Raw genomic sequence first — 16,246 nt, 5'->3', positions numbered from 1 at the left:
GAGCATGTCTTTCTCTCCACTAATTAACCTCTGGAGTTCCATTATTTTACGATTATTTCCCGTTGTCTGCATGTTGGGATCTCTGATCACACAAGCCATCCATCTGCCCCCTATGTTTGCGGTTTCCTTTTCTTCCCTGGATTATCTAAATGTATTTGATCATAACCGCTAATCCTAAAGAAAAAAATAATGATACGCAAAGAAATTCCTTTCACGAAGAAATGGGCGCAGTACCACAGGTTGTCCCTAGGTGTCCCTGGTCCCGCACCCTTTCCTTCGCCAAAGAAATTTCATTGCGTACTGCTGGCATACTTTGAAATGGAAACCAGCTATTGACATTGCAAATGCTAATTTTTATTTCATTTCAAAGTATGCCAGTATTAGCATAAACAAAGAAATTATTTTCACGAAGAAAAGGGTGCAGTACCACAGGCTGTCCCTAGGTGTCCCTGGTCCTGCACCCTTTCCTTCGTGAAAGAAATTTCTTTGCGTACTGCTGGCATACTTTGAAATGGAAAACAACTAATTAGCATCTGCAACGCCAATCGCTCACATTTACACAATGCTTCATTTAGGATTCATCTCCACTGAGGGAGCATGTCTTTCTCTCCGCTAATTAACCTCTGGAGTTCCATTATTTTACGATTATTTCCCGTTGTCTGCATGTTGGGATCTCTGATCACACAAGCCATCCATCTGCTCCCTATGTTTGCGGTTTCCTTTTCCTCCCTGGATTATCTAAACGTATTTGATCATAACCGCTAATCCTAAAAAAAAAAAATAATAATACGCAAAGAAATTCCTTTCACGAAGAAATGGGCGCAGTACCACAGGCTGTTACTAGGTGTCCCTGGTCCTGCACCCTTCCTTCGTGAAAGAAATATCTTTGTGTATTATGCTACTGCTGGCATAATTTGAAACGGAAACAAGCATTTGCAATGCAAAAGGTCTCGCAATTACCCTAGTTTGAGCAATTGGCATTGTAAATCACAATGCCTTTTATTTATGTTTTGGTTTTTGAAACATAAATGAAACACAAAGCCATTTACAATACCAATAGCTTAAACTTGCATAAATGCGAGACCTATTGCATTGCAAATGCTTGTTAGAGGATGTTGGCCCATGCAGCAACAGCATAGGAGACTCAGTAAGGTAGCAAGGTTGAGCAGGGAGGTTGAGCATAGTGCTGAGAAAGCTTTTCAACAGTCTGAAAATGAGAATGCAGATGAAAAAATGAAAAACAGAGAAATGTAAGCATTAATATGCATAATAATGTCAGGCTGTGTGGCCCCATAGCAAAGGAAGCACACAGAGTCAGGCAGGATGTCATAGATATGCTTTATTTGTGTTTAAGGGGCCCTGTAGGAATGTGCCACGTGGGAGCTTCTTGTCCTGAGTCCTGCCCTCTGACCCCTGTATCATAAGTGAGTACCAGGGTGTCCCTCCACTTCCTGTTCTGCCCCTGTTGACCAGAACCAGTGTCCAGCACAGTCAGTGCAGGTTCCTAGTGTCCTGCTGCATTCCATTCCAGTGACATCTCCCCTCTTTGTTAACAAAACAAAAAAAAAGATACAAATAAAAATGGAGCAGGCACAAGAGAGAGAGACAAGAGAGAGAGAAAAAGTCAGTCTTCCTCATTCTCTTCTCAACAAGGACCAACACTAGCAAATGGATCCCAATCTGCCACCCTTTGAAGTGGCGCTGCTCCGGAGCGGCATGCGGTCACTTTTGCTCCTTCTTCATAATTTTCTGGAAACAGAAACTCCTAGAGAAGTGTTCCTGGTGATGGAGTAGGGCCCTCCCACTGCTGTGATCATTGTCCCTTTGACAGCTGTCACCATCAGTGGCTGGCTCCATAAGGGACTCTCTGACTTCCATATTAGACTCTGGCGCTCAAGCACTAAATCTCCTGGTTTAAGCCGGTAGGGAGTTGCATGTCTGAAAGCCTTTTCATGTTTGGCTCGGCCTTCTGGTCATACACAACTATGTCTTTGTGGTCTGGCAAGGCTTTGTCTTCCTGCTGAGGAAGGCGCATTCTGTTTTTCTTCCCAGCACTAATTCCAATGGGCATTGCCTTGTGGAACTCTGTGGCAGGATGTATTTGTTTTGGAGCATTTGATAGAATGCTTGGCCAGGTGATATTAGTATCAACTTGGCCCTCTGAATTCCTTTTTTGATGTTCCTCACAAAATGCTCTGCCATGCCATTGGCTTGTGTCCATAGTGTTGTTACTTCCGGATGATATATTGCCAGGAAGGCCATACATCTGTGGAATTCCTTCCGGGGCGGGGGGGGCATTGTTCAGTTTGAGCATCAGGGGATCACCCCAAGCCACAAATATCTCACACAGGATAGGTAGCATGCCTTCTACTGAGGTGAATGACACTTTCAGCTCTAGAGTGAAGCAAGACTATTCGACGACCATGACAAGGAGGTACCCATAGTGTCCATTGGTCCAAACAATCAGTGGCCAGTGTTGACCAGACTGCATCAGAGAGTTCTGATATGCGTAGTAGCTCTGGCTTAGGTTGCCTTCCTATGGTCTGGCATAGGTGGTATGTTAGGATCATTTCTTCCACCAGACGATCAAGACCTGGGACCCATACTTTTTCCCTCAGCATACTTTTTTTGTGTCCCCTGTGTCTTTCATTCACTAGGCTAACTATTTGTTGGTGAAGGGTCTGTAGTATTACTATTCTGGTATCAAAGAGTAGTATCCCCTGCTCCGTTTTTGACAATTCTTCTTGCACATTACTGAACACAAGCACTTCCTCCTTGTTGTTGTCTTCATTATCTTGGCTATTGTTTATCCCGTGTGTCCACCTCTGTTGCCGCATGATGTGCTTCACTGCTGTCAGATTGGCATCTTTAATTGTGTCTTGTATCAGTTTATCCACGGTAATCTCTGGTGGCATGTTTTGTCACAACAGAAAGTTGTACTGTTCAACTATGGACGATAACTGTTTTGTAGTCGGCAGGGGGTGTCTCGACATATAATCAGCAAGGCTGTGTTCTTTTCCCGGCTTGAGAACAATTTTTAACTCATAGTACATCAGACGTATCCCCCATTGCTCGATGCAGGATGATATTTTTGAATTCTGATTTCTGTGTATTGTTAGCAGTGCTTGGTGGTCTGTCACTATTGTAAATAGCTTCCCATATATGAACATGTGATAGCGCTCTCATGCCGACACCACTGCTAGACTCTCTTTTTAAGGTTAAGAGTACACCTTTTCCACTTCTGTTAGACTGCTGCTTGGATATGCAACAACTTGCCTTGGGTAGTCATGGCCAGGCTTGTGTTGAGCATAAATTGCTCCCAAATCAAACCAAATGGGCTGGGTCTACCGTCAGTTCTGTGCAGAGGGAAGCATCAAAATAAGCCTTGGTGGTACATAGCTGTGACAGCACTTCAGATGTCTGCAAATGCTGTTTCACATTCTGGGGTTCAGATGAATGGCTGCCCTTGTTTTGTGAGCTCCCAAAGATGGGTACTCACAGTGGCAAAGACCTTGATGTACTGAGCACAGTGGCTTGCTAGCCCTAGAAATAACCTACATTTTGCAACATCAGCATGTGCCACTGTCTTGTGTAGCATATCAACATATGTTGGATCTGGTCTCTTTCCATTGTGGGAAAATATGTGTCCAAAGAAGATGAGTTTGTCTTTTTCCAGCTCACATTTGTCTTTGTTTAGGGTCAATCGTGCTTTTTCCAAGTGACTGCATACAATTACCAGTGCTGTGCAATGCTCTTCTTTGGTGCAGCCGAACACCAGAATGGCATCACTATAATTTAAGTTGCTTTTTACTGACTTTCCCATCCTCCTCACCTGCTCCTAGATTGTTTCAGCTGCGGAGGGCACACCAAATCTTAATTGTTTGTAGCACAATAGCCCTAGGAGTGTGGAGAATATGGTAATATAGTGTGACTGGCGGTCCTGTTCAAACTGGTGATAGCCTTTGAAGAGGTCCAGTTTGGAAAACACACACAGAACATTTAGGCAGCTGATCGTGCCATTTAGATGGAGGCCTGGGTACCTTTCCTTATGTATTGCTATGTTTGGAATACACATGTCACACAGACGCATATCATTTGTGTGTTTTTCTTCCACACAGTGAAAATGGGTGAGAACCGCAGAGTTGGCCCATCCATGCGTTCAATGACATCTTTTGCTAGTAGGCTCTTCCTCCACCTGAGGATGAAGATGCACTGAAACCTGGCGATGTTGCTGAGCCACGGGTGTTATGGCTACAATGATGTGAAGGGTGACCTGCATGTCTTTCAGTTTGCTAAGTCATCTGAACAGTGCTGGAATGGCTTTCAAGATACTGTGATACCCTGACACATGGTAAGTCATGGCCAGCATCCCCATCACTTGTGCTGTAAAGATACTTAGCAAGCATGTTGCAGGGATATCTCCATGTAGTACATGTAACTCTTCTTGCAATATGTCATTGTACGTGAACTTTTCCGCAAACTTGCCTAAGTTCATGACTGGATGTTTCACACCCCATTTGAAGAGGTCAACCTTTGAGGGTGATAGTTATGGTTAAGAGAGGAGTGTATCATATTCTTAGGCACACATTATGTTGCATGTGATTTCGGTGTTAAACACAAGCTGTGCCATATGACCTCCTACCTTTAGGGCCGCAGTTGCTGTTTTCTTGATGTTTTGCTTGTCTAGTAACTGTATGTGTTCAGATTTGCCACCCACATCACCATCCACCATGAGATACAAGCACTCCTTTACCTCTTGTATCAAAGTGGCATCAGGTGAACAGTGGTTGACTGTTTACATGTGTCTTGCATGTTGATTTGACTTCATCCTCAGCCTCTCAGGCAGACCTCTGTCTGTTGTTAGAGCCCACTTTGGCAGATACTTGCACAGTGATAGCCCTTGTTATACTTCTTGTTGTCATGTGTGTTACTTCCCCTACCATGTGGTGGACTTTTATCCAGGGCTCTTGTTTGGCCACTCTCCATGGTGTTGGAATGTGATGTAGCCCTGGCTTCCATCCTTGCCATGGCTAGTGTCTTGTCAAGCATGAGAATCTTTGTTCTAAAATCAGTTGAAAAGCACCCTTCAAAGATGTGCAATCTTATTGCCTCCTCTTTCAAATTCACAGTATGTTACATGATATATCCACTTGTTGGCATGAGGTGTTGAACGTGTCTGTAAGACATTTGATCTGACCCTTGTATGTAGTTGTATGTAGTTATTTATTCAAGAGAGGATGTTACAAGCAGGTCTTGCACATAATCTCCCACAAGGTTGAGGCACAGGTCTCAGGCTTGATCATCTGTGTGTTTTCTTGCAGGTTTTCATTCATTCTGCCTGACATCAAGATGGCCCCTGCAATCTCTATAGACTTTGCAATTTCATCAGCAACCTCAGGGCAGCCACAATGGCTTCTGGAGTGCACATGACTCCCAGGTCAGCCATGCTCACACTGAACTGCTTCTGGGTACTTCACTGTGGTGGATGCATAATGTACTTGTGGGACCCTTCATGGTGGTGGGTGTGCATGCAATCACAGCACTATTGGCTTAGGAAGATATTGTACACTAGCCTTGGAGTGAGGAGCATGGGCCACGTGGAAGGTACTTGTTCCACTTCCTACCCTCCTGACCCCTGTTTCATAAGTGAGTCACAGGGTGTCCCTATGCTTCCCTTTCTGCCTCTGCTAAACAGAACCAGGTTCTGGTGCCAAGCACAGTCCATGCAGGGTCTTAGTGTCCTGCTGCATTCCATCCAAGTGATGCAAACAAAGTAAATGCAAATGTATGAATTGAGCATCAACATGCACCCTATCTAGATGACAATAGAATGGGATGAAACCTGTTTTATAATAGCTCCAGTGGATGCTGACAGTGGACCCAGTATTCCAGTATCCCAGGTCCCATCAGCCTGATGCCCCCATTAATGCTGAGTTGACCATTTTATAAGAACTCTTTCATCCCCTTCTTGAAGGCATTGTTAACAAATTGTTTTCCAGAGTGTTGGGGAGAGTATTTCAGATACTCTGGAAAGTGCTAGTGCTAATCCCCTTCAGAGTGGGAAGGAAACCAGATCACCCCAAACTCAAAAGAGAGGGAGGAGAATAGAAGAGGGTAGCCCATGGAGAAAAAAAGAAATGGGAAACATATGCATTTATGCATCAGCCTCGATTTATCCAGTGTGTAATTCAACACTGTGTACAATTATACTCTGGGGAAATGCCACCCCAGGGAATATGTCCTATGGATAACACTGTAATGTACCAGGAAATACTTGCATGGTACAACTTTCCATTAACTACTAGTTCAAATGGAGGGATGCATTTCTGAATTGAAGGGCTCATTTATGAGCTTTTGATGCAGCGCAGCAAGTCACCTTGTTGCAATGCACTGCAGACAGGGAAAGGGCAATAATGTGTCATATTTAAGGCAACACGTGCATTCCTGTCCTTTTCCTTGTGCTGTCACCATTTTGGCAGACATGTGCCAACACAGGCAGCCTTGCACCAAGGTGCAATGGTGTCTGTGTTGCTTGCAGTATGGTTTTTATTCACCTTCCTGCTTAAAAACAATCCTGGGAGGCATATTCCTCTTTCTATGTGTACTGAAGAAAGCAGCACACACATAAATAAGGAGAAATAGAGATATTTCTCCTTGTTACGCTGCTTTTTGGAAGGTGTAATGTTTTGGCTCATCCCACGGTTTATAAGTTCTTGCAAATCTCGGGATGCGCCAAAATCTATGGGAGTTGAGTGGGAACACCAATGCTGTCCCCATGGAATTCATACCAAGTGCAGGGTAATTCAACACAGGAGTGTGTTACTCCAGATAACTGAAGACGTTCAGAGTCACTCAAAGTGGCTTTGCATGTCTTCAAACAGTTGCATCACACATGCACAACTCATAAATAAGTCACTTAGTTTTTTGTAAAACACCCTATATTCAACCAAATTCATTTAATTTATTAAGTAAATAACTTTACTATAAACAAATCCAGAATGTGATTTTAAGTAGCTATCTACACAAGTGCAGATATGTAGAATGAGTGATTAGGTGGAGTTTTGGATGGGTCATTCTGCACAAGGAGTGGACTGTCTATTTCTCTTGTCCTTATACCATGATTAATTACCTTGTATTTAATCCCTCTGGTAAGCCTTCATAGTTTACTTATGCAGATTTATGAGAGCTCTGAAATGGGAAGTTACTCACCTGTGATCACTGTTAAAAGAAAGGACCAAAGTCGAATGGAATCCATGCCTTTGATTTGTTTCAATCAGTTGGAGGAATCCCAGCTCCTGGAAAACATTAAGCAAATTATTTGCGTCAGTCAGGTCAAAGATTAAATCAGTGGCATTTCAGGGGAAAGTTTGGAGTGCTTGGAAACTATAGCTTAGCACTAAGAATATTTTACATTTAGACCATTGTGCTAAACATGAGTGACTAGATCAAATGAGATTGAAAGTGATAGAAAATAGACAAGAACATAGTTGATGACCTACACAAATCCCTGGATACAAACCAATGCTGCCTTCTCGTTATCCAAGTCCTAGCGGCAGCCTTCAACAAGGTTGACCATAAGCTTTTCTTGGACTACCTCTAAAAAGGGATCAGTGAGAATGGGATGGTCCTTCGCTGGTTAACACCCTTTTTAAAAAAATGCTCTCTACAAATAAAAATAAACAATCTGACCTCTGATACAACAGCAATGCCTGGGGTGTCTTCCAAGGCTCTCTCCTCTCACCAACTCTGTTTATTTTCAACATAGGGCCCCTCACCGTCATTTTCAACCCCGGAAAAATACCCTTTCATTTATACACAGATGACACCCAGCTATACATGGAAATCTTCTCACTAGAAGACATGCATCGGTTATATTCCACTGTCAAAGAAGTCCAACTATGGCTATAACAACCACTTAAAACTCAACCAGGATGAGACAGAAGTTCTTCTCATATCAAATGCAGAGCAGTCTGCCTAGATGCAAGATTGGCTAAACTCCATTGGCACTCTTAATGGAACGGTAGCCCTAGCTGACTCCATCAAGTCTCTTGGAATTATACTGGACTGTAAACTGAACATTAAAGATCATATAAAGAATTATGCAAAGAGTGTCTTCTACAACCTGGAACTTCTAAACAAAATTCAACCCTACCTACTGCTGCATCATCTTAAATCTTCCACACAAACACTGGTTCTATCCTGATTAGACTTCAGGAATGCCACCCTCACAGACACAGCAAAATCCCATCATGTACCTCTTAAAACCACACACAATGCAGCAGCAAGAATGGACATAGGAGTCAAACAATATAACCACATCTCCCCTGCCTTGAAATAACTGAACTGGCTCCCTACTGAAGTTTGTTGCAGTTTCAGAACTGCTTTTCTTACTCACAAAGCTCTTCACACTGGGAAACCAGCCTACCTTGCACCTTACTCTTCATTCCACCCGCCATTCCATAGCAAACACTACTTCGCTTCATGAAGCAGGAGCATTGATAATGCTCTCACTTCCATAAAGGGAAGCAGAATTGTTTTCTTGCAAAGGGAGCTGCATGTTAGCAGCTCCCTGTGTCCAATAGCAATGCTAGCTCCTGGCTTACTGGAGGTATTAGGTAGGTTAGTTGGCCCCTAATTACCCCCAGCACCGATGGGGTATTCATCCCCCAACAAAGAGTGTACCAGGAGGTGTGTTTGCAGGTTGGCGGATAAAGAGGGCCTGGCCTGGTATCAGAACTCAGCAACTTTGCTGTGTGGGACTTACTGGAGGTAATAAGAGGGGTATCTGGCCTGAAAGGCCATCCTTTCGGCCAACTATCCTACCTGTTACCTCCAGTAATTCCCACACAGTGGGATTGCTAAGAGGTTTTCGGAGTCCATGCCCCCCTTTCACCACTACTCTGCACACGGGCTTTGAGGTGCACTACTCGTTGGGGGATGAAGTCCACTTTACTCCCGAGGGACCTTGAAGGCCAAGAAGCTCTAAAAGTTTATGAGTGTTAAATATAAATACCAGGGTGTATTGGTAAATCAGTGGGTTTATGAATGAGTGTATGGATGACTCAGTGTGTGTGTGACTGACTATATAAGTGAGTGATTAGGTGTCTCAGTGAAGGCATGGGTGAGTGACTGGTTGTATGAGTGCATGGGTAGTCTCCCAGGCACTACCCATGCACTCATCCAATCACCCAGGCACTATCCTTGCACTCATTTTTTCACTCAGGCACTATGCATACACCCCTGCATTGTCTCAAGTACTACCAATGGAATTACACAATGACGCAGATACTACTCTTGCACTCATCCAGTCCCCCAGGCACTACCCATATATTCATCCAATCATTCAAGCACTATCCTTGCACTAAACCATTCACTCAGACACTACACATGGTCTCATTCTATTACCGAGACACTAACCATGCACTCATCCATTCTCCTAGGTAATACCCATGCACTCATCCAGTCACCCAGGCACTACCCATATACTCATCCAAACACTTAACCACTACCCATGCACTCATCTAATTGCTCAAGCACTACCCATGAACTCAAGCATTCACTCAGGCACTAACCACAAATGTGTGCATTCTCTCAGGCACTATGCTTTCACTCATCCAATCACCTAGGCACTACACATGCACTCATCCAATCATGCAGACACTAACCATGGACTCATCCAATCACTCAGGCACTATCCTTGCACTCATCCCTTCACTCAGGCACATCCCAGGCATTCATCCAATCACTCACACACTGCCCATGCATTCACAAAATCGCCCAGGCACTATCCATGCACTCATCAAATCTTTCAGGCAATACCCTTGCACTCAACCATTCACTGAGGTACTACCCATGCACGTATCCATTGTCTCAGGCACTACCCATGCACTTATGCAATGACCCAGGCACTACACTTGCACTCATCCATTCACTCAAGCACTACCCATGCACTCATTCAATCACCCAGACACTATCTTTACACTCATGCATTTACTGAGGCACAACTCATGCACTCATCCTATCATTTAAACACTATCCTTGCACTCATCCATTCTTTCAGGTACTACACATACACTCTACCATTCTCTCAGGCATACCCACGCCCTCATGCAATTAACCAGGCACTACCCTTGCACTCATCCAATCACTCAGTCAGTATCCTAGAACTCATGCATTTACTCAGTTACTACCCATGCACTCATCCAATCACTCAGGCACTACACTTGCACTCAATCATTAACATAGGTAATACCCATGCACACATCCAATAACTCACACACTATCCTTGCACTCTACCATTCCCTCAGGCACTATGCATACACTCCTGCATCCTCTCAGGTACTACCCATAGAATTATCAAGTCACCCGGGCACTCTCCATGCACTCATCCAATTAAACTCCAGACACTCAACCAACCTACACTGAAAAATTACGATGATATCAGTAGAAAAGTGGGTACGCTAAACAGTGTTTACTCTCTGAAGAAAGTTTACTCTATATCAAAGAAATATTACAAAAGTATCTACTAAGACCAATGTACACTCCATGCAACAGTTGTCAAAAATACACTATTTGCTAGAAATAACCAAGATCTAAACGTGCTGGAGATCATATTACCTGCACCTTTCATACTGTGGTGAAAACTTTACAGATAGCCTATCTTCAGAATAAAAACAAGCACATGTACATAGGTTACCATACGGTGCTCACAGTCTTCTAGGTAATATAGAAATTATCATGCTGACACAATTCTGTCCAATAAGTCAAGGCTGCTTGCAAAAGATAGCATCTACTAGGAAGTATCATTTTACTATTGCATACATTTTCTGCTGAACCAAAAAACCTGTGTGGAACATAATGAACATAAATCAACTATCACGTGCACACAGAGGAAGGGCTCTTGAATACCAAGATTTATAACTTGTTAAATCCCCCAACACACCTAGGAGCAATTGTGTTTTGTAAACACTCATTACCTGGACTCAGGATCTACAAAATATGTATAAAAGTAATATGGTAGTCGCTCGTCACTATCTATATTATAAAACAAACAAACACACTCATTGTCTGCTGTCATCAGTAATGCCATAAATTATGTTAATTAAGATGACATCAGTGATGTCAGAAATGATGACATAAAACATGTCTTGAGTAATGTAATATTTCAGGTCGTAAGCAGTGCATGGTGGGGTTGCAAGTTATGGCTAGCACTGCTAATTGCAACTGGTGAATCTGTGTTTTTGTTTAGTTCAAAGCATTATTATTGCCACTGATATATTTACTTAACCATTACATTACTTTAACCTTTTGTTTTCTTAGTGAATTAGTAAGGTATTTAAAAAAAACATGTATTTTTTATCACACCAAACTATATAGATTGTTTACCTTTTATTTTCAGTTAATTTTAAGTTGTTTCTTTAAAGTAAAGTAATATCTAACTATTCCATGTAAATACAACCCCCTGCCTGGCATGACCAAAGGCCCTGCAGCCAGCCCCCTACATGCTGACACCTCTCCCTTGGATGATGGGAGTACACCATGAAACTCTCACTCTTGCTGTCTGGGGAGGTTCCCGCTATACAGATTCCACATACATGCCCAGATATTTTCTTGTTCAGTCACTGAGTCTAACATGTACTTACTGTATCGATATAAATGGACAACTGGAAAAAAAACCAGAACAGTTAAAGTAGTCAAAATCTTCCTGTTTCTTAGAGTTATCTCTACATGGAAAAATACTGTCTCGTTAGAGAGAAAAACAGGACAAAATGTTCTTTCAAGTGCACATTTCCACACATCTAAATCCATTGATATGAGAGAAAGCAGCGGAGGTGGAAATGAGTTATTTTCATTGTCACGTCTACATCATTTTTGGAGTTTGTGAAGTAATCAACGGTGAGTTCAGGCGTGCAAATTTATTTTTTGCAGATTTGCTAGCTGGCTTTCCTAAGAACAAGAACACTTGAATATAAACACATTTAGTAAACATGGGTCTTGCACGATGGTGCAGATTTTCCTTTATTACATATTTTCAAGATAGCGCAGCCAATTCATTTCACCTTACAAAAAGCTTTAGCATGGCTGCAAAATACAAGTGTGACAAAGATTTAATATATGTACGGCTAACAGTTAAAATGCTACTGTTTTAAAAAAAAAACATATTAACTATACACAACTTTACAGATGCTGTGTCCTATTTACATAATCCAAGGAGACATGATTAATGTGCATAAGGCATGGTCAATGTGCAGCTGACCATTGAGGTGGGCAGCGGTTGTTCTACTTGGTTCCTTCTCTATTGCACTGACTGTTTCAGGCTGTGTGGCATCGAATCCCCTGGCTGCATTCCCCATTTGGGGTTGCCTAAGAACAGCACAGCTAAAACGCTTTCTCTATTTTGAAATGAAATGTTTATCATGAACAATCAGAAGAGATGGTAAAAAAAACACATGATAAGAGAATCAGGTCTGACCCTGCGTTACTTTGTTCACTCAGTCAGGAACAGTCCATTGCATTAGTTACTGGTCTGGGTTAGTACCTGCAGCAGGGGCGCTGGTTTGGACTCACACACATTGCCTGTCCCTTACCTGGTGTCTGAAGAGGTCACTGCAGGTACAGGCGCTTCAGTCTGTGCTCGAAGGATCCCTCTGCACAGTGCACGCCTCTGTGCACAGACACTCTGCTCTCAGTCAGGAACAGGCCATTGCCTCAGGTACCTGCAGCAGGGGCGCTGGTTTGGACTCACGCACATTGCTTGTCCCTTACCTGGTGTCTGAAGAGGTCACTGCAGGTACAGGTGCTTCAGTCTGTGCTCGAAGGATCCCTCTGCACAGTGCACGCCTCTGTGCACAGACACTCTGCTCTCAGTCAGGAACAGGCCATTGCCTCAGGTACCTGCAGCAGGGGCGCTGGTTTGGACTCACACACATTGCCTGTCCCTTACCTGGTGTCTGAAGAGGTCACTGCACGTACAGGCGCTTCAGTCTGTGCTCGAAGGATCCCTCTGCACAGTGCACGCCTCTGTGCACAGACACTCTGCTCTCAGTCAGGGCCAGGCCATTGCCTCAGGTACCTGCAGCAGGGGCGCTGGTTTGGACTCACGCACATTGCTTGTCCCTTACCTGGTGTCTGAAGAGGTCACTGCAGGTACAGGCGCTTCAGTCTGTGCTCGAAGGATCCCTCTGCACAGTGGATGCCTCTGCCACAGACACTCTTCTTTTAAAGATCCTGGAATGCAACTGTAGGAGGAGACAGAAGGTGGGATGTCCTACTGCACAGTGACCCCTCCCCTGCAGCTATCTCCCATGCCTGCCAAATGTCTTCACCTGCCGTGCCCCCAGCACGCTGATGCAACTTGAAGGCCCAAGAAATGGCTTCTGAGAACATTTCACAATACTTTGCAAAAAGTTATTTAAGCAATAGGTCTCACATGTGTGAAAGTTAGAGCTATTGGCATTGTAAATGACATTATTTTATACTTATATTTTTATTTTTGTATTGGAGTGCGATATAAAGAGGAGCCAGTAAATCAGATAGGTTTTCTAGATATTCATGCTCAGTTGGAGGTGAACCTTGTATGCCTGAATGAATGGAGTTGTGAACTGCTTAAGTGAAACCCGATAAAATGACTTTTTGTTATTGAGACGTCTAGGCAAATGCAAAGCAAATGCAGTTACACAAAAATAAAACATGAAAGTGGCCGGAGTGGAGAGTCAGAAAAGGCAGAAGTAGAGGGGCATATCAGCAACAACCGGCGATAATTATCGCTAAGCGCACTTAGTGCTAGGATAATTATCGCCGGCTAGCGTGGATTTTTATCGCTCAGATAGCGTGCTATTAGCAATGCTTATCTCAAAAGCGATAAAAATCCTAGCGCTAACTGCCGCACGTGAGATTATCGCTGGGAATCCAGCGATAATCTGACAAAGTTTGGCGTTAGCTTGATGATAGGGCAAGGCAAACTTAGCCATGATATCCACTTTCCATAGGATATCAAGGCTAAGTCAGTCCAGAAGCAGGTGTAAGGAAAGTAGGGATAACTGGGGTTATCGCTACTTTTCCTGCTACTATCCTTCATAGCATGGGGCTTGATTATAGGAGAAATGTCGCTTAGCGACATTTCTCCAGTCATGTCAGCTCAGGAACGCCCACTTTGCATCTCATTAGAGATGCAATGCTGGGCGTTAAGAATTTGTGCAAAGTTTCACGAGATAGCGTGACCTTGCTGATTAGGCGATAAAATTATCGCCACTTTTCATCTGAAAACGGCCGCAAAAGCGGCGATAAATTTCTATCGCCGCCTTGTAGATATGGCCCTTAGGGGCATATCAGCAACAACCGGCGATAATTATCGCTAAGCGCAGTTAGCGCTAGGATAATTGTCGCCGGCTAGCATGGATTTTTATCGCTGAGATAGCGTGCTATTAGCAACGCTTATCTCAAAAGCGATAAAAATCCTAGTGCTAACTGCCAAACGTGAGATTTTTGCTGGAAACCCAGCGATAATAGGGCCTCACATACTTAGCCATGATATCCACCTTCCATAGGATATCATGGCTGAGTGAGTCCTGAAGCAGGCGTAAGGAAAGTAGCGATAACAGGGGTTATCGCTACTTTTCCTGCCGGTATGCTTCATAGCGTGGGGCTTGATTATAGGAGAAATGTCGCTTAGCGACATTTCTCCAGTCATGTAAGGTCAGGAATGCCCACTTTGCATCTCATTAGAGATGCAAAGCTGGGCGTTAAGAATGTGTGCGGTAATGCAAGGTTTCACACGATAGCGTGACCTTGCTGATTAGGTGATAAAACAATCGCTGCTTTTCGGCTGAAAATGGCCGCAAAAGCAGCGATAATTTTCTATCGCTGCCTTGTAGGTATGCCCCTTAGTTAGTTGCAGCAGTTTAAAAAGCAACATTGCTTCTGTGCGATCAACTAATTCATTAGCTGTGCCCTATTTCCATATGAGCTTACAGTTAGGGTCCATACTAACAAGATCCTGGGAGCACCAGACTGACAGTTTAGAAAGCTCACATGGGGAACAAACGGTTCAAAGCCACATACATGCAGCTGAGCCCAATTGACACTTCAGTGAAGGCTCACTGATTCTTAGCTGCAAAGATCTGCTCGTGGCCTTATGTCAGTTGTAGAAAACAGCATAGCATAGTCATTAACAGTTTAGTGAGTACCAGAAAATCAGTTACACAACTGTTCGTTTGGTGAAGAAAACTTTATTTAAAGAGTTCCTTAAGTTGTTTTTTATTTTGTTTTGTTTTAATTAAGGCTCTGATACAGTAGGACTGCCAGCGACCACCATCTCCAAAAGAAACAACAGGGTCAAACAACCTCAATTTTATGAGCACGTGGAGCTTTTCAAGCAAGGCTCAGAAACAACCTTTCATGCATGAGACAATAATGTTAGATTCCCATACGCAGTCCATGGTCTGCTTTCTACTCATAATTTACACTTGACACATCCATGCACATTCCAGAACATAGTGCACCTTGGTCTTCTTCATACTACAATATACCTCAAAACGTTGCTTTGACATTTTAGACAGCGGGAAGAAGCTGAAACCGGTAAAAGCTACCCCAGTTAAATATTATAACAATTTACTCGCTTAGTAGTGTCGAATATGTTGAACCGCTGCTGGGAGAAAAATAGGAAGGCATCAAATTAACCTTAGCTGCCAAAGAGGAGGCACATGTATTTTTTGTCCACACTGACCAATCTGTTGAAAGGGACAGGTCAGTACCGTCCCAAAACCTTAAATGTACCTTACCACCCAAAAATCCATACCCACCCTAAACCCACAAATCACCATTCCCACCCAAAATCTCCAACCCAGTCTAAACTCTAAACATTCCTTTACTATCCAAATCCCCAAACCCACCCCAAATCCACCCTAAACCCAAAAAATTTCTACAACACAAATTCCCATGAGCACTTACTCTAAACCCTAAAAAAAATATTATATATTATATATATATATATATTAAGCCTGGGCGAAGCACTACGCTACGCTCGCGTAGTTTGCGAAGTTCGCGCTACTTCGCACTACGCGAACTGCACGTAGCACAGTGCGAACACGCGTAGCGTAGTGTTGCGTAGTGCTGCGGTCATTTTTTGCTTGCTCGCGGTCCTCAACAACAAGTTGGCGACCGCGAGCAAGCAAAATGACATCCCGGCGAGACATTTTCCTTGTTCGCGATCAGCAACTGCAAGTTGGCGATCGCGAGCATGCAAAAT

The 16,246-nt window shown here is 43.4% G+C and overlaps 1 protein-coding gene across 2 annotated transcripts in view; it reads right to left on the bottom strand.

The window, feature by feature from the left end:
• Positions 1–12,831, bottom strand: part of LOC146863730 (uncharacterized) — a 36,006-nt gene extending 23,175 nt beyond the window's left edge. The window contains exons 1-2 of one of the 2 annotated variants that reach the window (XM_085627888.1): positions 12,766–12,831; positions 7,210–7,295 (exon numbers count right to left, since the gene is read on the bottom strand). In XM_085627888.1, the coding sequence (XP_085484014.1) occupies positions 7,210–7,255 (46 nt within the window). In that variant the 5' untranslated portion in view covers positions 7,256–7,295; positions 12,766–12,831. Of the gene's footprint in view, positions 1–7,209; positions 7,296–12,587; positions 12,662–12,765 lie in introns of those variants that run through there. The other variant, XM_085627887.1, reaches the window with a different exon arrangement.
• Between the last annotated feature and the right edge of the window lie 3,415 nt (positions 12,832–16,246).

Source organism: Triturus cristatus, chromosome 2_1 (genome assembly GCF_964204655.1).
Source record: "Triturus cristatus chromosome 2_1, aTriCri1.1, whole genome shotgun sequence".
Lineage (NCBI taxonomy): Eukaryota > Metazoa > Chordata > Amphibia > Caudata > Salamandridae > Triturus > Triturus cristatus.
The sequence above is the reverse complement of the archived record's forward strand: the minus strand, read 5'-3'. Positions and strand labels throughout refer to the sequence as shown.